The following is a 27977-nucleotide window of genomic DNA, read 5'->3' as shown; positions in this document are numbered from 1 at the left end:
GTACTAATGAACTTATTCCAGCAATCCAGGTGGTAGATATTTTTTTCAATATTCAATTCTGAAAATATTCAAATACTTTTACTATTAAAATTTTCGATTTTGTTCACCACATTTCAAACATTCCAACAAAACATAACTTAATACAGTGTTCTGCCGTTTGCAAATAAAGGCTGTTTTAAGTCAAACTGCTCGGTCTGACTTGGATGGGCCAAGGACTAAAGACGCACAGTGAAGAGTCCATGTTATTTTTCCAGTTATTTTGCTTAACAGTTGCACTATTTAGCAAAATAAATCAAGTTTGTTCTGTTCACAGGACAAAGCTGATGCTGAGCAACACACAACCAGCTGCTTCCGCTTCAATACACACAACAAGCCAACATGTAAAGCGGAAATCTAACCCATCAAAGCAACACAGCGAAAGCCAAGCGCCAATCCGTCCATGGTCACATGACCAAAGCTAAACGCCAATCCGTCCATGGTCACATGACCAAAGCGAAACACCAAGCAGCTCAAGCTAACACAGCCACAGCTAACCAGCCCAACTAAAATTTATTTAAACAAAATAAATTAAACCTTGAAGCTAAAGTTAAACAACAGAACAACTAGTAGCTCCAGCAGCAGGTTTTCACCATCAGCTCCAAGATGCTGTTGCATATTCATAAATAGCCAACATGAATGTTTAGACCAGTCAACATATAGAACTGACAGCTAGGTGAAATGTAACAGTTTCTACTATTAGTTCAATTATGCTGCTTACAAATTAGGGAGAGGCTAACAGAAAGACGAAGAGCTAAATGAAAAAATAAACAGCTAACAGCTATGTGCTACATGCCAACAGGTAAGAGTGACAAGCTAACAACTACTATTGGAGACTATGGAGCCTAAAAGAACTTGGTCTGATAGTATCTGAAATCCTCTCAAATACTTTAAACTATACAAATAATTAAGATTGGTTATTTATGTCCCTTAACACTAGAACGACCGGGATTTCACTCCAACCTAAAATGACCATGGGTGGTCAAAATGACTGGTGATTTTTAAACTCTACATTCTGTCAAGATAAACACCCAATTGAGATGTTAATGCATGACATATGTTAGTATGTCTGTTAGGAAACGACTGACACCAAAATTAAAATTTTAACAACTTTAATACTATTTTTCAAACGATTTAAAACGGCGGCTGTCCAATGCCTGTACATACTGCAGCGCCTCGGTGGTAGTCATGGTGCGTCTGTAACGGCGTCTGTAACCAGACATTTTGGACATAATCACAAATCAAGTTTAAACTACTTGTCTGCACTGGAGGACGCTAGTGTGTTTCTAGGACAGAGCAACGAACTTCACGAAGGAAATGACGCGACGACATACGTCATAAATACTGACATGACGCGCACGATCACGCGCAAATTACGAGACGGTCATGATGACCGCTCATGGTCGTTTCAGATAGATCTTATCATAACTTTTTTTTGTGCAATTGATCTAAAATTCGTTTTAATGCAAATATATGCAGTTTTAGGAGAATTCAGGGAGCGGCAGGTCTGTATCTTTTTTCCCCCAACAAAGTTATTAAACTGAAAATCCAAAACGGTCATAATGATCGTCTTGGTCGTTCTAGTGTTGTTTCTTTACCCATATCACCTTAAGCTGGATTTCCACAGGAGCCCAGAGCTGATTTTGTCTGTGATCCGGATCAGTTTAATGTATTGGCTCAAGCCTACATCCAGGTCACACAAATGTAAAAACTGAATTTAGGCGAAAATGATCTTAATTGGATTTACACAACTACATCCAACCAAGGACAGGGCAATATTAGCCCAAGGACCAATATGACTGGAGTAAATTATATCTTGGGAAAGGTTTATCTCTGGGGGTCAAGTCCTTGATAAAACAAATGATACAAAAGCTTATTTTTAACATTCTAGAAAGTGGACACTGACTGTCAAGGCTTAGTTCTCAGATGGTGACTTACCCCACTCCTCCAAGCCGTCCCGTCCCGGTCACTTTTCCACCCCCTCAGCCGATCCCGGGAGGGCTGCAGACTACCACATGCCTCCTCCGATACACGTGGAGTCACCAGCCGCTTTTCACCTGACAGTGAAGAGTTTCACCAGGGGGACGTAGCACGTGGGACGATCACACTATTCCCCCCCAGTTCCCCCCCCCCAAAACAGGCGCCCCGACCGACCAGAGGAGGCGCTAGTGCAGCGACCAGGACACATACCCACATCCGGCTTCCCACCCGCAGACACGGCCAATTGTGTCTGTAGGAACACCCGACCAAGCCGGAGGTAACACGGGAATTCGAACAGGTGATCCCCGTGTTGGTAGGTAACAGAATAGACTGCCACGCTACCCAGATGCCCCATTTAAGGTATTTTAAACAAAATTCAACATCTATGTTACTATGTAACTGGAAGGTAGTGAGTTAGAACTACACGTTAGGTCACATAACCCCATTTAACTTCATGACTCCTCATTTTATAGGATGTGATATAATTACTCCAGTATGACAAGTCCAGAGTCTTTTCAAGCCTGACTATCTGAAGGTTTATTAACCACACAGTATACGAGACCCCATTTACACCTGGTATTGACATGCAGTCTATGGTGCATCCAGATACTTTCTAGAGCAGGAAAATTGCGCATTTATGCCGGGTGTGAACACAGACACTGCAATTGGATTTGATCGGCTTTGCCAAACCCACTCCAAAGGTACATTGGCCTGCATTGTGATCGGATCTCTGCTAGAACCAGCCAGGTGTAAATACAATTTGAATGGTGTGCTCATTTTAGTGAGAGGTACCACTGTGAGAGGAGAGGCCTCATCCCTGGCAGCCAAAAGTCAAATGTTATTCAGTTCATTCTGAAGACTGTCATTTATTCATACTTACCAAACTTTGGCGCACACCATGACTCATTAACATTCACAGCATTTGCAAACATAACTGCTGCAAAACAGCTTATAGTTTCAGTTCTTGAGTCACTAAAACAACCCCTTTAACAAAAAACTTGATTTTTTTTTTAACTGCCATTTTTGATGACTATAAACACACTTTCCATCCTTTCACCCACTCATTTGCTTTGTATAGTGTGCAGGAACTATAGATTCGATCACAACACAGATGCAAAGCAGACGAAAAGGCACATAACCATCAACTGTAAACTTAAACAACACGATGAGACTGTTTATTATCCAGACAACTGGTCCAGATCATATGACCATACAGGGAGAAATGGGGTCTCAGAGGTTTCAAGTATACAAGGAGGTTTAGACACATTCCCAATATACATTCCTAGTATCGGAGAGGGTTTCAGATAATAGGATGAACCAGGATGAAGGGGGGAGGGAGACGCTCTGGTTTAACTCCTCACCCAGCTTGTCGGAGGAGGTGATAATGTCAGTTGGAACGCATGAGTCCAGATCAGCGTCCATGATGCCAAGAGGGTCCAACTGGGCCACATGGTGCCCTCGGATCTACAGGAAGTGACAACAGAACCCACCCAGGACAGTGCAGAGAGGAAGATGGAAAGAGAGAAGGGAGGAGACAAAGAGGACAGGACAGAGGTAAAAGTGGGAGGTGGAGTCAGAAGGGAGAAGAAAAAGGGAGGAGAGAAGAGAGTAAGGAGAGGAGAGGCGGGGAGGAGAGGAGATGAAGGGATGAGAAGAGGGGCAAAGAGATGTAGAAGCGAGCGTCACATGAAGTGGGGATGGAAGGAGGAGGAGACGAGGAGCAGGTTGGAGGGGTGTCAGAGGAGCAACAGAACAGAGGGAAAAAAAGGAGGGAAAGGATGGTGTCGGACAGACGGACAATCACATAGAAGGCAAAACGAAGAAGGTAGGACATCAGTGTGACCAGAAAGACAAAGAGAAAGAGCGATAGATTTGACAAGACAGAGAGAGAGAGGGCGAGCAAAAGAGAAAGAGAGAGAGAAAGAGAGTGAGAGAGGGGGGGGGTGGGAGGGAGAAGCAGCATTAATGTTAGACGGTCTTATAGCGAGGCTTTCTCACCAACGTGCTGGAAGCCTGTATTGACTGGAGCATCGTCAAAATTCACACAGCTGATTCCCAGTGGGTCCAACTGGGCATTGTGGTGTCCCATCACCTGGACACGACACAGCACCCAGCACACACATGCACACACACAGTGTTATCACACACATAATCAACAATATCACACATATCAGACTTGAAAAACAAGTTAACTGAAGTTTCCTGTAAATAATTCTTCATACAAACCTAAATCTTGTTTACGCACAGACACAGAATTATCACTGCAAAGAACTGACTTTACAAACACTGCAAATTTACAGTTGAATATAACCGAAATCTGAGGCATTTTGAAAACATTTAAAGTCGCCATTAAAAACAAAAAAGAATGCATAGAATAGTACAAAAAAGACCATGTAGTCAATGCGTGAGTCCATCTGCACAAAAGAAGAGAGGAGAAAAAACCGAGTTATTGGGAAAGATTATTAAATTATTAAAATGAAGATTATAAAATTAAAGTTGTTAAAATTAAATTAAAATCAAATTATTACAAGTATTAAAATTAAAAATTCAAATCATTAAAATTAAAAATACTATTAAAATTATTATTATTAAAGTTAAAGTAATTAAAATTAAGATTTTAACATTTTAAAATTAAGATTAAGATATAAATATTAAAATTAAGATTATTAAAGTTATTGGGAAGAGGGGGGGGGTTAAAAACTGAGTATTGAGAGGTCGGATGGCCTGGTGAGGAAAAGCAAAAGTCAAACCGTCACCACTGGGTTCTCTGTCTTACCAGAAAATAACGCTATCTTTTGCTTCAATATTTACACTTTAAAAAGGCAAACTAAAGTATAATGAATTAAGTAATTAAAATATAAGAATTATTATAAAAAGAATATTTAGTATAATAGAATAATGAAATAATATGATTTTATCAACAGATTTATCAGTGAAATGGTCAGGCCCTGTAATACACATCTTAACAGCAGTAAAGCCATCTGAATTTTAGGGAACAGATCAACGTCACAATGGAGATAACCGAGTAAATCAATTGAAGAAAACCCCTACTCTGTTAATGACATAATGAGGGCTTGTGTCCACTAGGGGGGGACAGAGCAGTTCCTCATGAGGGAGTCGTAGCAGGAAACCCTGTAGGTGTTGCTACAAGATCATGAGCAGAAAGACCCAAGAAATATTCCTCCACACAACTTTTTCCTTGTTTGCATTATATCCTCTAATAATTTCAAATAAACAGGGTTTTCTTCATCAGTTGATTTTTAAAGATTAAATTTAACTCGTTTTCATTTCTCCTCTCTGCTTTGACAAATATCTCTCAGGCCTCACCCCTCCTTCATTCTTACTGGTTGGTGGAACCAAACGAGACATTAATGAGCTTCGTGCTTCAGTAAAGTTGAAATAGTTCAATCTTTGGAAAGACAAGTAGCTCACAGCACTTTGCCCCAAAAGGGGTAATTTCCCTGCATGAGGTTGAGAACACTCAAAGCATGACCGTTGCATAGAAAACAGTGATGAAACATAGAAGGTTTTTTATTACAGGTCTCTGGTGGACAGGAAGCCTTCATCCATCTCTTAAAATAAACCAACAAATCATGCATGAACTCTGTGTGTGTGTGTGTGTGAGAGAGAGAGAGAGAGAGAGAGAGAGAGAGAGAGAGAGAGAGAGAGAGAGAGAGAGAGAGAGAGAGAGAGAGAGAGAGAGAGAATGAGAGAGAGAGAGAGAGAGAGAGAGAGAGAGAGAGAGAGAGAGAGAGAGAGAGAGAGGAGTGTATATATATGAATTAGGGCTGGGCGATACAGCTGAAAAATATATCATGATAAATTGTTTCAAGATCGATATTAAATATATCATCGATATTCAATATGTTGAAGTCAATATATAATTATTGATCATTTTTAAAGACCTATTTTTAATAAAGACCAGGAGAAAAAAGGTTCCATTTAACCACCTTATTTATCAAGGCACACCAGTAAGGTGATAAAATCAGTTTGATAAAATTTGTTTGTTGTATTCCCGCTCTTGGTCGGGACGGTTTTCATGCACAGTTTACACACAAGGATGTTGTGATATCGGTCCAAAAAAAAAATTCCATACTGGAGAGCTGACCCGTCCCTTTTAAAACAACAATTTCCTCACCATTTGCACTAATTTTCTCACTCCACACTGTTTCTGTTGTGTCAAATGTCAATGGTGCAACCGAACAACACACCTGTTAAATGTGTCACCCATAGCCATTATAAAGTGATATGATAGGTAGTTTATCAGCCAGGGAGGGAGCATGCAAATTTATTATGTGCTTTCATGACGGTTTGGATTGAATAAATTTAAGTAAGTGAAACTATCAAACATTCTATCGAACAATTTTCTTATTGGTTTTGATGAAGCAGAAGAGGAGGAAGTGTAAGAGTTTGGAGGTGAGAGTCGGACTTTGAATGTTGGCACTATGACTGGTAAAGGGAGAGAGCTTGCTGATATGATGAGAGAAGGTAGATATACTGTGTGTACAAGAGACCAGGTGAAAGGGGAGTAAGGTCAGGAGCCTTTTACCATGGTCTAGATTGGCTAAGTGTAATCCTGAAGGAAGAGTATGTCAAGAGTATGTTGGAGGTGAAGAGAGTGTCATATAGAGTGCCAAGTATGAAGCTGGAAATCAAAGGTGTGATGATGAATGTTGTCAGCAGACATGCCCCACAAGTTGGGTGTGAGATGGAAGAGAAAGAAGAATTCTGGAGTGAGTTGGATGAAGTGGTGGAGAGTGTACCCAAGGAGGAGAGAGTGGTGATTGGAGTGAACTTCAATGGACATGTTGGTGAAGGGAACAGAAGAAGAAGGAAGAATGTTGGTGTGGAGTTCAGGGAGGAGTTAAGACAGGCACTGGGTGGTAGTGAAGAGCTGCCAGATGGCTGTACAAAAATAGTGAGGGAGGTAGCCAGGAAGTACTTGGTGTTTCATCTAGACAGAGGAAGGAAGTCAAGGAGACTTGTTGGTGGAATGAGGACGTACAGGAAAGTATATGGAGGAAGAGATTGACAAAGAAGAAGAGGGATAGTCAGAGAGATGAAGAAAGTAGACAAGAGTACAAAGAGATGTGGCGTAAGGTGAAGACATGTGATGACAGCAAAGGAAAAGGCGAGTTGTATGAGAGGTCAGACACTAAGGAAGGAGAAACGGACTTGTACCGATTGGCTAGACAGAGGGACCAAGCTGGGAACAATGTGCAGTAGGCTAGGTTGATGAAGAATACAGATGGAAATGTGTTGACAAGCAAGGAGAGTGTGTTGAGAAGGTGGACGGAGTACTTTGAGGAGCTGACGAATGAAGAAAACGAGAGCGAGAGAGAGAAAAGGTTGGATGATGTGGGGATAGTGAATCAGCAAATGCAGTGGATTAGCAAGGATGACGTGAGGGCAGCTATGAAGAGGATGAAGAGTGGGAAAACCGGTTGGTCTAGATGACATACCTGTGGAGGTATGGAGATGTTTAGGAGAGATGGCAGTGGAGTTTTTAACTAGATTGTTTAACACAATCTTGGAAAAGGAGAGAGGGAGAGGATGCCTGTGGAGTGGAGAAGAACTGCAATGTTACCGAATTTCAAGAATAAGGGTGATATGCAGAGTTGTAGTAATTAAGAGGTATAAAGTTGATCAACCACAGCATGAGTAGTGGAAGCTAGGTTCAGAGGAGAAGTGATGATCAGCGAGCAGCAGTATGGTTTCATGCCAGGAAAGAGCACCACAGATGTGATGTTTGCTTTGAGAATGTTGATGGAGAAGTATAGAGAAGGCCAGAAGGAGTTACATTGTGTCTCTGTGGATTTAGTGAAAGCATATGACAGGGTGCCGAGAGAGGAGGTGTGGTATTGTATGAGGAGGTCGGGAGTGGCAGAGAAGTATGTAGGAGTGGTGCAGCATATTATGAGGGCAGTGTGACGGTGGTGAGGTGTGCGGTAGGAATGACAGATGGGTTCAAGGTAGAGGTGGGCTTATATCAAGTATCGGTTCTGAGCCCTTTCTTGTTTGCAATGGTGATGGACAGATTGATGGACGAGATCAGGCAGCAGTCTCCATGGACTATGATGTTCGTGGATGACATTTTGATCTGTAGTGAGAGTAGGGAGCAGGTTCAGGAAAGACTGGAGGCGGAGGTATGTACTGGAGAGAAGAGGAACGAAAGTTAGTAGGAGCAAGACATTACATATGCGTGAAGAAGAGGGAGGACAGCAGAATGGGGAGGATGCAAGGAGTAGAGGTGGTGAAGGTGGAACAGTCTAAATACTTAGGGTCAACTATTCAAAGTAATGGAGTACATAACAGAGCTAAAGAAGAGAGTACAGGCAGGGTGGAGTGGGTAGAGAAGAGTTTCCGGAATGATTTGCAAGGGAAGAGTACCAGCAAGAGTTCAAGGGAAGGTCTACAAGATAGAAGATAAGTATAAGATAATACAACATAAAAGATAAGTGAGACCAGCTATGTTGTATGCTTTGGAGACGGTGGCACTGACGAAAAGACAGGAGGTGGAGGTGGCAGAGTTGAAGATGCTAATATTTTTATTGGGAGTGATGAAGAAGGACAGGATTAGAAACGAGTATATTAGAGGGACAGCTCATGTTGGACAGTTTGGAGACAAAGCAAGAGACAAGATTGAGATGGCTTGGATATGTGCTGAGGAGAGATGCTGGGTATATTGGGAGAAGGATACCGAAGACGGAGCTGCCAGGCAAGCGGAAAAGAGGAAGGCGAAAGAGGAGGTTTATGGATGTGGTGAGGGAGGACATGCAGACGGCTGGCATGACAGAGGAAGATGCAGAGGACAGGAAGAGATGGAAACGGATGATCTGCTGCAGCGACCCCTAACGGAAGCAGCCAAAAGCAGCAGCTCTTGATAAAGTGTCTATTGCCGGTACATATTTCCATTGTTTTATCACCCAGGCCTAATAAAAATACACAATAGCTGTGTCTGCATGTGTGTGTACCTGGTAAGCCCTGATGAGAGACTGAACAGCTAGGTGGTCCTCCACCAGTTTCTCCACGTTGGGCTGAGCTCCGACCAGGGAGGAGCCCTGAGACAGAGCTAAGCCCCCGGCAGGAGACAAGCCCAGTGGACTCTGATAGGCTGCACCCGGAGGGGCTCCAGCATTGGCATTACGGAAGAACACATCCCATGACTAGAGGGAGAGAAAGAGAGAGAAGACAAGGACAGAGAATGAGGAGTTTTTAATATCAAAAACACAGGATATGAAGCTGCATCATGAGCACTGCTGATGTCATGAGGGTCACTGTGACATTCCTAGTATCTATGTCTGTCTAGGATGTCCTACTTATAAAACATATCTAACAGAATGTATATGTAAGATAACATAAGGAAGAGACTCAACATTTTTTATTACCCATGAGAATAATTAAGCATTACAACACAGGGCTCCATTTAATAAGACTGTGGTAGATATGTTACAAGATTTGTTATAAGAAATATAAGAAATGTATGTTGGTAAAATATTATAAGACAAACCTAGAGTGAATTTATTAAGGGAAATCTTTACCCTTTTTGCTTTGGACCCCTAGACCCCATTAAGAGTCCAAGGGGTTGCTGAACCCAGTTTGGAAACCACAGCCCTGAAGCCTTGCTCTCTGAAGAACTGGAGAGTTTAGGGACAGAGAGAGCTTTCCTCTACATGGTTAAATGGATAGGCTGCCTTCATTTCCCTGCCTGGCTTTTGTGGCCAGCAAAATCTTCAAGAGGCGCTCGAGCTCACTCTGCCCTGCCTTTTTTTTTTTCTATAAATTTATTTCTGATTTTTCCCCTTTTCTCCCAATTTAGTGGCCAATCGCTCCCTATTTTAACTCAAACACCCACCCTCATACGGCATGCATTCGCCAACTGCATCTGTCCGGCTGGCAGTCTCAAAGGAGACACCTCGCCACTTCCATGACAAGGCAAATCCAGGCCGAACCACTGCTTTTTTCCCCGACACACCCAGAGACGCATTCATGTGACGAACGCAAGCCGACTCCGCCCCCTCCCGAAGACAGCGTTGCCAATGATTGCTGCTTCATCGAGTCATAGTCAGATCTGACGAGACCAGGGCGCGAACCCCGATCCCCAGTGGGCAGCTGCATCGACATAAAGCCGATGCTTAGACCGCTACACCACCGCAGCCTTTACTCTGCCCTGCTTACAAAGACTACAAGTCACACAGACCACAGCGACGAGAAGTCATGCGTTTATAACTAAAACAGGCAGAAGAGATGAATGAAAATCTAGAACAAAAGAGAGATTGGGACTTTAGACTTAGGATCGGGATCTGGTTCCAAATTTCCAAGAACTGGGTACTGTTTAGGAAACATTAGTTTCAAAGTCACTTACCAAATCCTGGAAGTACTGTTTGAGCTGCATTCTCAAAAAGTGAAATGCATTGAACTTTAATAAAGGTCTTACAAGTTTCAGTAAAGTATAAGTAAATGGTAAAAAAAACATCTTCATCGCTGTTTATATCATTGTCAACACATTATATAAACCGTTTACCAAAAACCTAAAAGGAGCAAAAAAAAAATATGCTCTTCACTAAAAAATGGATTGTAATGGACACTTAATGGACTTATGGACATAAGTTGCTCACTTTAAGAGCTCAGTGGGTAGCCATGGTTACGCAGCGCCATGTTTGTTGAGGGTGGCTCACGCTGGACCTCAGGACCTCCCCTAAGGAGGACCTCTAGTCCTCGTCCGCTGAACTGGTTTACGGCCAGCCACTGTGAGTACCAGGGGATTTCATCTCCAATACCATGGCTTCCTGGTCTGCAGCCCACCAACAGACCATGCTTCTGGATAACACCAGAGTTTTCACACCGGTCCCCACTTCGCAACACGGCCTCCTACAGTCTCACATCGCTGCAAATCTGCAGTTGGTAGAATACGTTGTCATCCGCCACAATGCCCGCCGTGGACCCCTGCAGCCTCCCTACAGTGGCCTGTTCCGTGTCCTGGAGACCAGGAACAAGCACTTTGTCATGGACACCAGTGACAAACCAGAGCGCATTTCCATGGATCACCTCAAACTGGCTCACATGGACTTGGACTGAACTGGCACAGCGGCTGCGGCGCCCTCCTACACTGTCCCCACTCCCCAACAACGCCCTTCCATCCCCCACAGGGTTCCTAAGGCCCCTCCAGCAGGAGCCCTGGCCCCCGCTCCCATTCGGCAGAGCCGTTCTGGCTGGGCCATCCGGCCCCCGCCACGTTAACTCTTCCTCTTACCGGGATTGTTTAGTGGACACTTAATGGACATAATTCACCATGGCCTGATATCATATTAAGTTGACGTGCTTACATTAAGAGCTCAGTGGGTAGCCAGGGTTACGCAGCGCCATGTTTGAGGGCGGGGTGTGCTAAATATATATATGTATATAACTTCCACAGGCTGAGCTTCACTAAAGACAGCGATACAGCAAACTGATCCTTACAGAAAGAATTTAAAGCAAGACAGAAGTCACCTTCAATATAGTGACGAATTTACTGTATCATGATTCAAATATGAAATAAAACACTGTTTTCAATGTCTCTCCCTGTCATTATGACTTTCCAGAAAAGGGCTGGGTATCAGCACTGGTTTCCCAGTTCAGTTTTGATTCACAAGGTCCTCATGTAATAGATCAAGATCACGATAGGGTCGCAGATGCAGACAGTAGCCTAGGTATTGCGCTCTCTTGTACTTTCTCTGTTTTTATCCATTTGTTTAGTTGTTAGTGCTTTAGTTTCCAGCACCCACTCACTGATCACACATAGCGGGGAAGAACTTTTAAGCCTCCAACTGTCCACTGGACAAAATGAACCGACTTTTTAACCAACGTTAACTGAACGTTTTAACAAAGTCTTGCCAAGTTTTTGGCTGGTAAAGCCCTGTGCGGACTACAATGAAGACGCCGAAGGGGAAAGCGAGCCAGAACACTTGTTTAACTGTGACAGTTAAGATTTAGAACCGCATTCCCGTCAATCCACCTGGTTAATGTCTGTTCTCTGGCCAAGAAGATAGACGAATTCTTACTCAAACGGATAAAACCAGATTTCTCTTTTTACACTGTGGCTACATCTACTAAAAAGCAGCCATCTATTAGCTGCTCACCATTTATGGCCCATGAGTTTGTAGACTTTCTGCATTAAGGTTGATGAGATCATAAACAAAATTAGTTCAACTCCAGCTACTCCTGCAGATCAGGTCTTAACCAATTCATATCTATACAATGAGTCACTGATAGTCCCTGTTATTACAGCTTTTGAGACTATCTCTCTTGATACTTTGACTAAACTCGTGTCAGCTTCTAAACCAACTACTTGTCTACTAGACCCTTTACCAGCAAAACTTTTTAAAGACCTCTGGCCTTTTCTGGGACCTACAATGCTAGACATTGTTGAATTTATCCCTTACTACTGACACTGTTCCCAGCGGTTTTAAGACAGCTGTGGTTAAGCCTCTACTTAAAAAAAAAAAGCACCTCGATCCAGGGTTTCTTAATAACTATTGACCAGTCTCTAATCTTCCATTCTTCTCTATAGTACTAGAGAGTTGTGTATCAAAAACTTTCAACCCATATAGAAGAAAACTACATGAACCTTTTAAATCGGCTTTCAGGGCCTCTCACTCCACTAAAGTGCTCTGACCAGAGTGGTGAACAATCTTCTACTAGCTATGGATTCTGATTCCACCTCTGTGCTTCTACTACTAGATTTAAGTGCAGCCTTTGAAACCATTGATCACTGTGCACTATTCTACAGAATAAATTGTAATTTCAGTGTCTCTGGCTTAGCTCTCCTTTGGCTTAAGTCCTACTTATCTGGAAGAACACAGTGTCTTCTATAATATTACATCAAAATTCAATGACGTTAAATATGGTGTACCTCAGGTGTTGGTTCTTCGCCCTCTACTTTTATTTCTTTATGTTTCACCTCTTGGCCAAATTGTATGTAGTCATGGAATAAATTTCCATTGCTATGCGGATGATACTCGGCTGTATGTGCCTATAAGGGCTGATGATCATACTCAAATTACTAATTTAGAGGCCTACTTGGCTGCTGTGAAAAATTGGATGTCACCAAATTTCACGCTTTTAACCTCAGATATAACAGAGATGCTGGTCGTTGGTCCTGCTAGACACTGACACAAATTCAATCAACAATAACAATTGACAATTCTTTCATTTCATTAAGTGTGGCAGCAAAAAAAAACCTTGGTGTTACGTTTGATCCCAGCCTTTCCTTTGATAAGCACATTAAAGAAATCACTAAGACTGCACACGCGTCGGCATTGTGTTTTACTACTCGAAGGTCTGTCATAAATTGACATTTTTATCTAGTTTTTAGTCAAAACATTACGTTACTTTTAACAACTTCGAACAACTTTTGATTTTATGGTTTGCCTGTACCACTTTCTGGGTTTTATCAGATCATCAATTGTTGCACGGAGTTGATCGCGCTGGAGTGTTCAACTCCGTAGTGCTTTCGCTGTATGTGGTGAGAACTGTATGGACTCAGCCCTCTGCTGTGGCTGTAATCGGCAGTTTTATTTTTATTTATTTATACTTCCTTGCAGAGCTTTTTGTTTGATTTCTGGAAATACAGCCGTGTTCTCATTTTAATACAGTTAAATTAAATTTCCTTTATTAATCCCCTTGGGGAAATTCAGTTACTGAAAATTAACCCATCCTAGCTGTGATCTGTGTAGCTAGGAGCAGTGGGCTGCTGCCTTCATGCTGCGTCCGGGGACCAACTCCAGTTCTTTTCCCATTGCCTTAGTCAGGGGCACACACAGGAGTATAAACTCTAACATGCATGTTTCTTTTGATGGTGGGGGAAACTGGAGCACCCGGAGAAAAACTACCACAGACATGGGAAGAACATGCAAACTCCACACAGAGGACGACCTGGGATGACCCCCAAGGTTGGACAACCCCGGGTTTTGAACCCAGGACCTTCTTGCTGTGATGTGACAGCGCTAACCACTGGGCCACCGTGCTGCCCAAGTCTTTTCAGTCTTCAGGCTTTAGGAAAAATGCCTCCCCTCTCTTCTCCCTCCACTGAATGCACAGATGTGCCATGCTCAGCCAGAAAAATCACATAGCTTAAAAAAAGAACCTCCATGCTCTACCAAATACAAGAGGATGAAAAACTTATTGACACTGTGTCCTGCTTCCTAAGCTGATGTCCCGGAACCGTCCGACAAGCAGAACCAGGGACATGAAACGCGTTGCGAAGCGGCTTTCGGACATAATGAGCCCCCTGCCGATGACTACGCGGACACTATTCCTTGGTCCGGTCCGAACCCACTTGAGACCAACGCCACATCGGATCTGGCTATATGCTATTGTATAAACCAGGGAGCAGTGTCAAACCCTGAGCTCTGGACAGACGTTATCTGGGGTAAAATAAGAGTCAGACGCAAAAAGTCCATTTCTGCTAATGTCTCACCAGAGCTTTGGCTGGAGAACAGGTTTATTATTCTGGAGGAGCTGCCTAGGGGGTGGGAATCTCGAGGCACCTCATGATTTGATTCCGATTCAGAGGGCTACGATGTGATTATAAAACGTTTATTGATGCATCTTTTTATTGATGCATCTTGATGCGTCAACATTTTTGATTTGTATACATGATTTATTTTTTTCCTCATTGTGTGACTACTTGCTACTTTTAAAACATAGCATATTTGTAATGATCCATAATTAAAATAAACAGAGTAATTTACTTCCATTGTCTTTTATTAAAACAGTTACAAATAGAAGAGATGTGTCAACTGAAAGGTCATGTTTCCCAGCATTGCAAAGAACCAACAAGAAAAGGAACAAAAGTGTGCCTGTAGCAGCAACCTTGTTGTAAATTAACACGGGCTTCAGCAAGACTTCAGCAATCACTTGATAATATAAAAAGCTGCCCTCATTCACAAATAAATAATAAAGACTTCAACCGAAATCCTCCTGTTATGGGCAATAAGCAGAGAATCCCTCAGAAAAAAAAAAGCTTTCATACAAAAACAACATAGAATTCTGTACCAGCTCTCATACAAAACTAACATTTTCTGTGGAATATGTGGTAAAATAAATAAATAATGGAGACAATACAAATAATAGGCCACAATGAAATCATGGAAATGCGTGGAAGTGCAACATAGCAAATGTATTTAGCTGGTGAATGCTGGAATGGGGAAAAACAGGAGTTGGTCTACATGCTCCGCTGTGCAGTAACTAGATCCCCTGTACGTGAGACACGAGCTGCCAGTCATCAGTAATAAAGTGCGCGGTTACGGTGACATAAGATTCTGTAGCAATGGATGTCCACGCATCGCATGTTATTGCTATCCTACCCGCTTTCCTTAATGATTCATTGACTCTGGTTTTGGTTTTGTTGTAGAGTGTGGGTATCGCTTGTCAGCGAAAAAACGTTGAGATTGTGTTAGATCTTGTAGTTAGTCTGCCGCCCACTAGGGGGCAGTAGAAGAGAGAAGTAAGAAAATGGCATGTAAAAAAGAGTGAGGAAAATAAACAGAGCTGATGTAGACGGTTACTGAGCAGTCGTGTCATTTCTGCTGTCTGATATGTGGATAAATAACATTGGCAACGAGGTAGAAGCAATACTAAGAAATAACTTACCATATCTTGAACTACGTGAGCGACGCGAAGGCAAAGTTACATCACGCGTGAGTAGGTGGCATAGCCAGTGAGACTGAAACCAAGTGAAGTATCAACGACAAAACGATACTAACGATGTCAGCCTTTGGAAAAGTGGATGCATTTGAGCCAAATGCGGAAAACTGGAGTAGATACGTGGACAGAGAGGCAAATGGGGTAACAGAAGAAAAGACCAAACGGGCCATTCTTCTTTCTGCGTGCAGCAGCACACTCTACGGGCTGAAAGTGGATCTGATTGCGCCACTGAAACCTACCGAAGTCACGTTTGTGGTCCTAGTTAAACATGTAGGTGAGCATTTCGATCCCAAGCCAAATGAAATTGTGGAGAGATTTAAATTTCAGTCCTGTACAAGAGGGGCAGGTGAAGCCGTTTTATCATATGTGGTTAGATTAAAACATCAAGCCACACAGTGTGGTTTTGGTAATACATCAGAGGAGTGACTGAGAGTTCAGTTCATTTGGGGCATAGGCTGTGAACAGATGCAACGCCGCCTACTGGCAATCTCTGATTTGACATGGAAGTCTGCCCATGATACAGCCGTAGCACTGGAAGCAGCAGATAAAGGTGCACAAACGCTGCAGCCTGTATCCCAAGTTAATCAGGTAGAAAACCCAGTGTCAATCACACATGCATGACAAGGGACAAAGTCAACAACATGCTACCGCTGTGGGGATCCACACACAGCTGACAACTGCAGGTTTAAAGACTTAGAGTGCCATTACTGTAAAAAACGGGGTCATATCGTGCGTATGTGTAGGCAGCGGATAAAGGACAAAGGCAAGCAGACTCGGACGCTGGGCTCAAGGAAAGCTCATCTCACTGGGCACTACTACTGGCTCAATATCAGTATGTCCTCGGATACAGGCCAGGACCCTCGCTTGCAAACGCTGATGGCCTCAGCCGGCTTCCCCTCCCAGAAATACCCAAGGACACACAGGCCAACCGAGCTGACATGCTTATTGAAACAGCTTCAAACTGCTCCTATTACCAGTCATCAGGTGACATAGTGGACTTGTAGGGATCCTTTGCTCACTAAAGTGTGTCGCTTCGTCAAAGAAGGATGGCCTGCCACCCGCCCAGCTGAAGTTTTACATCCGTTCTCCAGTGGGCAGGCTGAGCTCTATGTAGAAGATGAAGATGATATTCTATTCTGGGGGCTCCATGTTGTGGTGCCACCACAAGCTCGTGAAACCCTGCTGAGGAGCTTCATGAACCACACCCAGGAATCTCGAGAATGAAGGCAACAGCCAGAGCTCATATGTGGTGGGCTGGATTGGATAATGAAATAGAATTTTAAGTGCAAGCCTGTACCACATGTCAACAGGTACGCAACACCCCTCCCCAAGCATCAGTCTCACCTTGGGAATGGCCTGGCAAACCATGGACACGCATTCACATAGACTATGCAGGTCCATTCCTGGGGGAAATATTCCTGATAGCAGTAGACGCGCATTCGAAATGGCTTGAAGTTTACCCTGTCCGAACAGCCACGTCAGCAGCAACAATTGAAGGAGATGCTTAAACAATTTTAAGGGAGATGTTCAGCACTCATGACCTTCCCCATCTGGTCGTGTCAGACAATGCAGCAATTTTCACGACTGCTGACTTTAAGGGATTTTTGACATCCAATGGTGTAAGACACATAACATCTGCCCCCTCCAAGCCTTCCACAAATGGGTTAGTTGAAAGAGCTGTCCAAACAGTTAAGAGGGCGCTGAAGAAAATCGTGGGATCAGGAGGATCGCTAAAGACGCGCATATCAAGTTTTTGGTGGCATACAGATCAACACCACATTCAACAACAGGCAGGTCACCAGCAGAGATGTTATTCGGCCATCCTGTCAGAACCAGGTTTGACCTGCTAAGACCGGATGCCCATGCTAAAGTATTCCAGAACCAAGAGCGCATGGCCTGTAGAAAAAAAAAAACAGCACCAGGCCAACCAGAACACTGGGATCAGGTGCAAAAGTGTGGGTAAGGGATTTCACAAGCCATAAGAAATGGCTACCCGGGGTGGTGATCACCAGCACAGGTCCTCTCTCCTACAGAGTGGAGGTGGAAGGCCAGGTGCTTAGATGTCATGTGGACCACCTATTATTAAGAAAAGTCAGACAGACGCCACCTGCTCAAGGAAGACCAGCGGCAGAACCCCGAGGCCGACTTGGACACTGATGGCTATCAAGCTGAGCAGTCAACTCAGCCATCGTATACAGAGCCTGGGATCCAGCTACAACGAGCACAAGCTGTTGGGGGGGGGGGTGGAAGTGAACCTGAGCAGCCACCTAAGCTGCCTGATACTGAGCCTGATGGTAGGGAGGAGGAAATAGGGTACGAGGGCCCTCACCGTTTCTGTAGGTCAAGGAAACCCCCTGAAAAACTTGCTTTGTAGTTAGAGTGGCCAGAACTTGTTGGGGCACAATAATCCCTGTTCTAAGTCCACCAGAGCTGAGGCAGTCTACCCTCACTCTGAGTTAGTTGCTTTTATATTGTTCTTTCATTGAATATTGTTATTTGGTTAGACCCATATTTACTTATGTGAGTGTTCGTGGGAGTTTATTTCAAAGTAATGGCTATGCTCAACGAGGGGTGGAGGGATGTTATATCTTGTAGTTAGTCCGCCGCCCACTAGGGGGCGGCAGTAGAAGGGAGAAATAAGAAAACGGCATGTAAAAAAGAGTGCGGAAAATAAACAGAGCTGATGTAGATGGTGACTGAGCACTCGTGTCATTTCTGCTGTCTTATATGGGGATAAATAACAGATGGGATGTTGTATCTCGGCTCCAAAGTGTGCAGCATAGCACAAAAGCCCTGGTTCTCAGAGCGCAAATCACTGGCAATAAAAGTTGCAATCGACTTTGTGATCCACTTCACTCTTTCCGAGTTTGGTGGAAGCTTTGATATCACTTGTTCACTTGTTCTCTGGTTGGCAGCAACTACAACCGGCGGTTTTTCCCCACCCCGACATCCAAAATTGAATGGTAAGGCCAAGCCGGCTGTGAAAATAGTAAAGTCTCTCTGCAAGCAAGCAAAACTGGATGGTACAGATGCATGGATGGCCATCCTCCACTGGCGCAACACACCCACAGAGGGGTTGGACAGCAGCCCAGCCCAACGCTTAATGTCACGTAGGCTCAAAACTTCTCTGCCAGTTGCGGACAGCTTGCTTCTACCACATGTTGTAGTCAAGAGTGACCGAGACGATGTGGTGGAAATGGCGGATGGCAAAATCAACCTACGACAGATCTGCCAGGGACCTCCCAGCGCTGAATGTGGGATATCATATGAGAGCATATGAGGGCTCTACCTGGTGCTTGCACGGGACGATGGCCTCTGGGGCAGTGCCTCCAGAAAGTCGCTCCTCGTTCATTCGTGGTGGATGTTGACGGCACACTCTACAGGCACAACCGTGTAGATCTGCGTGTAGCAAAGCGCTCAGCCCAAACACAGCACTTGGGAATGCCTGAGCAGAGCAGTCCTGAACAGGGGCATGTCACCAGAAACCGCCTCAGCCGAGACAAAGAATGTCTCAGGTCAGGGCAAACCATGTGAGGTGGAACCCCCTCAAACGCCAAGTGCACCAGCGCAAGGACGGTGCTCGACACCAGGAAATCCCAGAGCCACAACAGGCCATGCCGTCTACTCACGTAGTGGCTGCCTGTCACAGCCACCACAAAGGCTGAATTTGTGACTTTGAGGTGGCATTGAGAGAACATGGACACTAGGGTGTGGGCGGATCACTGCCCTTACAAAAGCCCACTCACACACACACACACACACACACACACACACACACACACATTTACAGTACATACACAAAGAAACTGTTCACAAAAGACTGTTGGACTGTTCCGTGTTCATTGTTTTAAAAAAAAACGTTGTGACTGTGGAGACAATGCATTATGTAACGCTATGCCATTATGCTAAATGTGCAAGTTCAAGTTCAGAGTTTATTCACAGAATTGCCTTGCCTTGTCTATTATTACAGTGTGAAATGCAACACAATTGGTTGGGGTGTTTACATGCACCTTGGAGAAGTTGGACAAAATTGTTTATATTAAGCATTTAATTACATTTATGTTCCAAAGCTAAAGGAAAGGAGATGTTACAGGCATGTGAAATGTGTTAACCAGGTTGCCATGACAATATATCCGGTATGTATATGTGTGTGTGTGTATATATACTACCGTTCAAGTTTGGGGTCACCCAAACAATTTTGTGTTTTCCATGAAAAGTCACACTTATTCACCACCATATGTTGTGAAATGAATAGAAAATAGAGTCAAGACATTGACAAGGTTAGAAATAATGATTTGTATTTGAAATAAGATTTTTTTTACATCAAACTTTGCTTTCGTCAAAGAATCCTCCATTTGCAGCAATTACAGCATTAGAGACCTTTGGCATTCTAGCTGTTAATTTGTTGAGGTAATCTGGAGAAATTGAACCCCACGCTTCCAGAAGCAGCTCCCACAAGTTGGATTGGTTGGATGGGCACTTCTTGCGTACCATACGGTCAAGCTGCTCCCACAACAGCTCAATGGGGTTCAGATCTGGTGACTGCGCTGGCCACTCCATTACCGATAGAATACCAGCTACCTGCTTCTGCTCTGAATAGTTCTTGCACAATTTGGAGGTGTGTTTAGGGTCATTGTCCTGTTGTAGGATGAAATTGGCTCCAATCAAGCGCTGTCCACTGGGTATGGCATGGCGTTGCAAAATGGAGTGATAGCCTTCCTTATTCAGAATCCCTTTTACCCTGTACAAATCTCCCACCTTACCAGCACCAAAGCAACCCCAGACCATCACATTACCTCCACCATGCTTAACAGATGGCGTCAGGCATTCTTCCAGCATCTTTTCATTTGTTCGGCGTCTCACAAACGTTCTTCTTTGTGATCCAAACACCTCAAACTTGGATTCATCCGTCCACAACACTTTTTTCCAGTCTTCCTCTGTCCAATGTCTGTGTTCTTTTGGCCATCTTAATCTTTTTCTTTTATTGGTCAGTCTCAGATACGGCTTTTTCTTTGCCACTCTGCCCTGAAGCCCAGAATCCCGCAGCCGCCTCTTCACTGTAGATGTTGACACTGGTGTTTTGCGGGTACTATTTAATGAAGATGCCAGTTGGGGACCTGTGAGGCGTCTGTTTCTCAAACTAGAGACTCTAATGTACTTATCTTCTTGCTCAGTTGTGCAACGCGGCCTCCCACTTCTTTTTCTACTCTGGTTAGAGCCTGTTTGTGCTGTCCTCTGAAGGGAGTAGTACACACCGGTGTAGGAAATCTTCAATTTCTTAGCAATTTCTCGCATGGAATAGCCTTCATTTCTAAGAACAAGAATAGAGTGTCGAGTTTCAGATGAAAGTTCTCTTTTTCTGGCCATTTTGAGCGTTTAATTGACCCCACAAATGTGATGCTCCAGAAACTCAATCTGCTCAAAGGAAGGTCAGTTTTGTAGCTTCTGTAACGAGCTAAACTGTTTTCAGATGTGTGAACATGATTGCACAAGGGTTTTCTAATCATCAATTAGCCTTCTGAGCCAATGAGCAAACACATTGTACCATTAGAACACTGGAGTGATAGTTGCTTGAAATGGGCCTCTATACACCTATGTAGATATTGCACCAAAAACCAGACATTTGCAGCTAGAATAGTCATTTACCACATTAGCAATGTATGGAGTGTATTTCTTTAAAGTTAAGACTAGTTTAAAGTTATCTTCATTGAAAAGTACAGTGCTTTTCCTTCAAAAATATGGACATTTCAATGTGACCCCAAACTTTTGAACGGTAGTGTATATAGCGTTTTTTTCCGAAACTGTCAATGGTGTTATAAGTGCTCAACTAATGAGGAGTGGAATATCAACACTTCGTCGTCAGTGTTGATATATATATATATATATATATATATATATATATACACACACACACACACACACACACACACACACACACACACACACACACACACACACACACACAGTATGTGGGGAGTTCTGGCATTTTCAATAAAAAACTTTGAGCTGAAACACACCGCTCAAAAACTGAACTTCACTGACAACTTCAACCTCTTCTGGGAGCAATGAAATCATTTCAAAATGGACAGAGTTTGGAGGCCTCCAGGTGGGCGTGGCAGTCTATTCTGTTGCCCATCAACACGGGGGTCGCCAGTTCGTATCCCCATGTTACCTCCGGCTTGGTCGGGCGTCCCTACAGACACAATTGGCTGTGTCTGCGGGTGGGAAGCCGGATGTGGGTATATGTCCCTATCATTGTACTAGCACCTCCTCTGGTCAGTCGGGGCGCCTGTTTTCGGCGGGGGAGTAGTGTGATCCTCCCACGCGCTATGTCCCCCTGGTGAAATTCCTGTAAGGTGAAAAGAAGCGGCTGGTGACTCCACATGTATCGGAGGAGGCATGCAGTAGTCTGCAGCCCTCCCTGGAACGGCAAAGAGGGTGGGGCAGAGATCGGGATGGCTCGGAAGAGTGGGATAATTGGCCAGATACAACTGGGGAGAAAAAGGGGGGGGGGGTCCAAAAAAAAGACAAAAGAATGGACAGGGTTCATTTAAACAGGGTGGGGGTTCACATGCTTACTGTCTAATACCTCACTACTGGTATTTGGAAAGGGTCAGGAAAATCTGGGAAAAGTAAACCAATCTTTTCTATCCATTAAAAAAAGGACTACACCATGGATCATTCCCAGCCCCCAGCCCCCCCCCCCACCTCTCAAACCTGGCCAAACAAACCAAGGGCAATCTCCCTGCGGTCAGCATTACAGGGCATACTGATTACTAGGGACCGACTGGGGCCTTACCCCCCCCTTCAGTTCATGTCTCCCTCTGCTTACTGGGTATGGACCCTCATCTGCTGTTACAGCCCACCCCGGGCCGCGAACAGCAACCCCAAAGTCTAAAGTTCCAGTTTTGACCAGCTTCAGAAGGAACAAAATGTACTCAAGTGCACAGCTACTTCATCTACCCTGACTCCAGTTGTACGCCAACAGCCACAGCCTGTCTCAAAAAGCTGCGCAGGTATTACTTTAAACGCATTAATTTCAGCGTTACTAAACATCAGGTCTTTGGCAGGGGAAATATTTTTAATTAATGATTTTATCACCAAGCATAATATCAATTTTATGTTTTTAAGTGAAACTTGGTTGGACTGCAACAGCACAACTGTTCTTACTGAGTCAACCCCTGCCAACTTCAGTTTTGTGAGTGAAACCAGACAGCATAAGGAAGGAGGTGGAGTTGCCATTATGTTTAATAATTTGCTCCAATGCAAGAAGATATCTTATGGAAATGTTGCTTATTTTCAATATGTGGGTCTTCAGCTGAATTCCTCTGTTCGAGTTATATTTGTAAATATTTATAGACCACCTAAACACAATGCAAACATTTCTGATGACTTACCTGAGCTAGCTGCTGTCTATAATCTGTATTGAATTTGACAGTGTAGTTATTGCTGGTGATTTAAACATCCATGCTGACAACCACCAGGACAGAGGAACTAAAGAACTGTGTTGTGTTCTTGAAGACTATGGACTGACTCAGCATGTGACGGAGCCCACACACAACAAGGTTGTGGTGACTGATGTCGCTCTCGCCGATCATCTGTGTTTTCTTTGAGAATACTATCTCCGTACACACAAATACTCAAACAGAGGTAGTCACAAAACTGCATGTCACTGAAAGCACCAGTGAAATATTTATTCAGGCTTCCTCTTCCACCCCCGCCCTCTCTCGGGTCTCAGTCAATGAGCTGATACAATCATTTCAATTCTAAAATTACTGATATCATCGACACTACTGCACCCACTGAGGTGAAGGTGGTCTCTGGTCAGAAAAGATCTCCTTGGAGATGTGCCACACTGGTCAGAAGAGGAAAAAAAGAGTGTCGTGAAGCTGAACGCAGGTGGCGAAAAACAAATCTTACTGTTCATTATGAAATCTATAAAGAGAGACTGCACATTTATAATGTGGAACTGAGAAATGCAAGGCGGTCTTACTTCTCTGTCATCACTGCCAAGAACAATAATAATGTACGTGCCTTTGTTTCTACTGCCGACAGGCTAACAAACCCCCCAGTGGCAGTAGCCTCTGAATTTCTATCTCCCAGGGCCTGCAATGAACTTTCCTCCTTTAATGACAAAATTCAGAAAATCAAGACAGGCAGCCAGAGCCTCCTTAATAGGTACAGTGCATGTGTTGTCCCTATGTCCACCTAAAATCAATTAACTAACATAGCATGTCACAATTTGATCCTATCACCCATAAAAACTTGGAGGACATTATACAACACCTGAAATCCTGCTCCTACTGTCTTGATGTGTGTGTGTTGACACACACACACACACACACACACACACACACACACACACACACACACACACACACACACACACACACACACACACACACACAAAGGTTCAACAATAAGGATTCCCCGATTGCCTGGAGCAAGTAAAATGCCACGCCGGGGTAGCAACTCACTACCCCGATCAGGCAAGTGGTAGTAAGATAATAAAAAATGTTTCAATTTTTTTCGATCATTGCCGTATCATAAATTGTGTTCTCATTCTCTGGGACACAGTATAGCCCCTCCCCTTGCATGCATCGGAGAATATTGGCATGCGCCATTGGCCAATCAAGAAGTGAGTAGGCTAGTCATGTGATGCGTAGCTGTCAGACCCGTCACTCACGAGAAAATGGCAGCAGATAAAGACAACATTTATGAACTGAAGCACAAGAGAGTACTTCAGTTATCCTGGAAACAGGAGTTTAGCTAGGTTTCATTAGAGAATGTGGGCAAAACTCCAACTATGTGTTGCACAGTATGCCGAAGTTTGCGAGCAAAGCGGATAAAACGGGGTCGTTTTTCAAAGGCACGTCAAGTTTCCGGAAAACATTGCTGGAGTGCCAAAACAAGAGCCCAAAACATGCGGCCTGCATGGCCACTAAGAGGGCTGCCAACCACCCCTCCTCCGGGGCCTTGCCAGTCCTTGTACGAAACATGAACGTTGAGGCAAGTCAGGTAATTGCTGAACTGATCACCACAGTGTATCATGTTTTAGAAAACCCGTAGCTGTCACTCTGTACTCCAGTGTGATGGCTCTTCAACAGAGGAACGGGATTGACCTGAGTACACAGGACCACACCCACATGGCCTGTCGAAGACAAGTAGCTATGCATCCATCCATTACCCGAACCGCTTATCCTGCTCTCAGTGTCACGGGGATGCTGGAGCCTATCCCAGCAGTCTTTGGGCGGCAGGCAGTGAGACACCCTGGACAGGCCGCCAGACCATCACACAGGGTCGACACACACACATTCACACCAAGGTACATTTAGTACGGCCAATTCACCTGACCTACATGTCGTTGGACTGTGGGAGGAAACCGGCACACCCGGAGGAAACCCACGAGACACGGGGAGAACATGCAAACTCCACACAGAGGATGACCCCCAAGGTTGGACTACCCCGTGGCTCACACCCAGGACCTTCTTGCTGTGAGGCGACCGCACCCGCCACTGCGCCACCGTGCCGCCGAATCTATCTAATGTTACACTATTTGTCATTGTCAGTCAAACCTTGCACTCGCAGTTAATTTTCTATGGGTTGAGGTTTTTTTGTGTTTTTCAGAAAAAATATTTGTTAGTGATCAAACTGATTATTTTACAACTGGTGTTATGAATAGCTATCATTCGACCACATCACAACCATTAAAAGGCAATGGGCAATTAACAACTCTACATATACTCATGGTACTCGAAGAAATTATTAAAACACAGAAAAGGTTGATTTTGTATTTCATCCGTAGAAAATGAATTGTGAGTGTAAGGTTTACGAAGTGTGTGTGTGTGTGTTGGGGGGGGGCCGCTTTGGTCTGGTCAACTTCTGTACTATTCTATAAATGTTGTATAGCTATGATTTCAAAATGAAGGTGGCTAAATGAATTTTGATTAAATGTTGTGAGTGACAGACCGGGAATTCTATTAGGATTCATGAAAGCTATCCATTTATCTCTCATAAGGTTTGCCATGGTCATATCTGACGACCTTTGGGAACCATTCTTGGAGGACCAGAGGTGGACACTGGCAGGAGTCTGCCAGTGTCCTGGCAGACTCCGCCACTGATGTGAGCATCCATGACCTTGAGGGAGTTTATGTCAGGATCCTGAAAGATGGGGACCCAAAGAATGTGTTCTTGGCAGTAGAAGAACGCCACCATGTCACTGCTGTTGGACACTGTGCAGCTGTTAACGCTGGTAAGCTAAGTTTTTAGATGTTTGATGGTAGTTAAAAAAAATTGACGTAATTAACTTGTCACTCTGTAAACAGTATTTCAGAAAGTTGGCCTCCCAGAGTGGAAGCAGAAGTTAGTCAGCTTCGGATCTGATGGAGCCTCAGTGATGGTCAGGAGGCATGGGGGGGGGGGGGTCTCTACTCTGGGAAGAAGTCCGCCTCCTCATTAACAGCCAGTGCTTTGCCTATGGACTAGAACTGGCAGACATCGATGCCATGAACAGGGATGACAGAATGAAGAAATTAAGTGTTACTGCATGAATTAATTTGAAATTAATGTATGTTTAACCCAGTAATGTTTCATATCCTATACTAATTTATCCTTCTCTTCATACAGGTGGCTGAGCTCCTCAAGGCCTCTACAAACAGTACCACAATTCGCCAAAAGCCTGGAGAGAGCTCAAAGCTCTAACTGGGGTCCTCCAGCATAAGATCTTGAAGCCAACCAATCTGGGGGAAACAAGGTGGCTCCGGCATATGGAGAGAGTTCTTCAGACCCTCATGAAGGACTATGTATGGTGTTGGCACATATGGAGAACACCACTGAAACCAGGCAAGTCATTGTTATGGCAAAGAGTTACCTATTTTTCAACTTGCAGTTGCATTACTGGGTTGTATTCTCATTACTGAAACTGTGATGTGTGTGCTTTTTCCAGATCTGCCGGTGCAGACATGATCAGGAGAGCCAAGCAGTGTGTCCAGATCTTGAAGGACTACAGCCACCTCCTCTTTATGGTCCTGGTAAAGGATATCCTAAAAGTTTTGAGCTGGTCCATTTTTTTTTGTGTTTTTTTTCCCCCCTCTGTATTGTTTTGAGTGATTAGTATAGTGTAGTGTTAGTATGAGTGACATTGTTATTCCTTGCAGTCCAAGTCTGAAGCTTCAAGAGGACAATCTTCCATTCCCCAAGACCTTACAGGCCTTTGAGACTGCACTGCTCATGCTCATAAGCATGCACTCAGCAGCTGGAGAGAACCTTAAAGGCTTCAGGGTTTGTACGGTCATGATAAACCTGGAAAAGTCATGGAAATCTAATATGCAATTTCCAGGCCCTGGAAAAGTTATGGAATATATAGTTTTCTTTAAAGTTTTGGAAAACTCATGGAAATATAGCTAAATTTGCGTCAAATGTAATTACTAATTAATACAAGCATAAAAAAAAATACCGTCGCAGTATTTTGGTGGCGTGTGAGAAGTTATTTCAGTCTGTGATTACAGGCCCGCCCACTAGCCCTCCGGTGCGCTAAGGTAGCAGGTGGCAAAGCTGCTGTGCCAACATGCCAGGGAAGTACAGCTTCAATAATACATGGCTTTATAAGGATAAGTACCAATTGTGACTGGCAAAAGACTTTGACCTAAAACGTGCTAAATGTAAGGTGTGCTGTAAAACATTTGATATTTCGAATATGGGTGAGGCTGCGCTTGTTAGCCACATGAAGGGGAAAAAGCATGAGACAGCAGCCGCTACTGATAGCACCGCAATTCCCATCGGTGAATGTATGAACGCTGGTGTATCAAATACATCCAACAATGCTACTGCAGCTTCAACAATGACGAAACAGACAACTTTGGACGTTTCAACAAAAAAAAAGGCCTCAAAGCAGAGATTATGTAGGCATTAAAAATCATGAATTCAAGTTTCCAAGATGGCGGACATATGGGTTGTTTAGTCGGTAAAAATAAATCCACTCAAATTGAGAAACTCGACATACAAAGAATATAAACTTGGAATTGAGTGGATATCGAAGCCGGAGAAACACTAAAAACTCAAAGAAAACTCAAGAACAGCCTACAATGGAGGTCTCCGACTGTGAAGAAGGTGAGCACGAGGGTGACACAGCAGAGAATATGGATCAGAATGAAACGCTAAGAGCAGGGCTAGCTAGCATCAGCAACGACATATGAGACCTCAAGAAGGAGCTCCGTAACAAGCTGACAACATTCAAAGATGAGCTCAAAAGTGAGATGAGGTGAGAAGTCGCTACT

The 27977-nt window shown here is 43.8% G+C and overlaps 1 protein-coding gene across 2 annotated transcripts in view; it reads right to left on the bottom strand.

The window, feature by feature from the left end:
* ogdha (oxoglutarate dehydrogenase a) overlaps positions 1–27977 on the bottom strand; it is a 99732-nt gene that overhangs the window by 55172 nt on the left and 16583 nt on the right. The window contains exons 3-4 of one of the 2 annotated variants that reach the window (XM_056273945.1): positions 8991–9182; positions 3378–3480 (exon numbers count right to left, since the gene is read on the bottom strand). In XM_056273945.1, the coding sequence (XP_056129920.1) occupies positions 3378–3480; positions 8991–9182 (295 nt within the window). Of the gene's footprint in view, positions 1–3377; positions 3481–8990; positions 9183–27977 lie in introns of those variants that run through there. The other variant, XM_056273956.1, reaches the window with a different exon arrangement.

Source organism: Lampris incognitus, chromosome 1 (genome assembly GCF_029633865.1).
Source record: "Lampris incognitus isolate fLamInc1 chromosome 1, fLamInc1.hap2, whole genome shotgun sequence".
NCBI lineage: Eukaryota > Metazoa > Chordata > Actinopteri > Lampriformes > Lampridae > Lampris > Lampris incognitus.
Note: the sequence above shows the minus strand (reverse complement) of the source record. Positions and strands in the feature narration are given on the sequence as shown.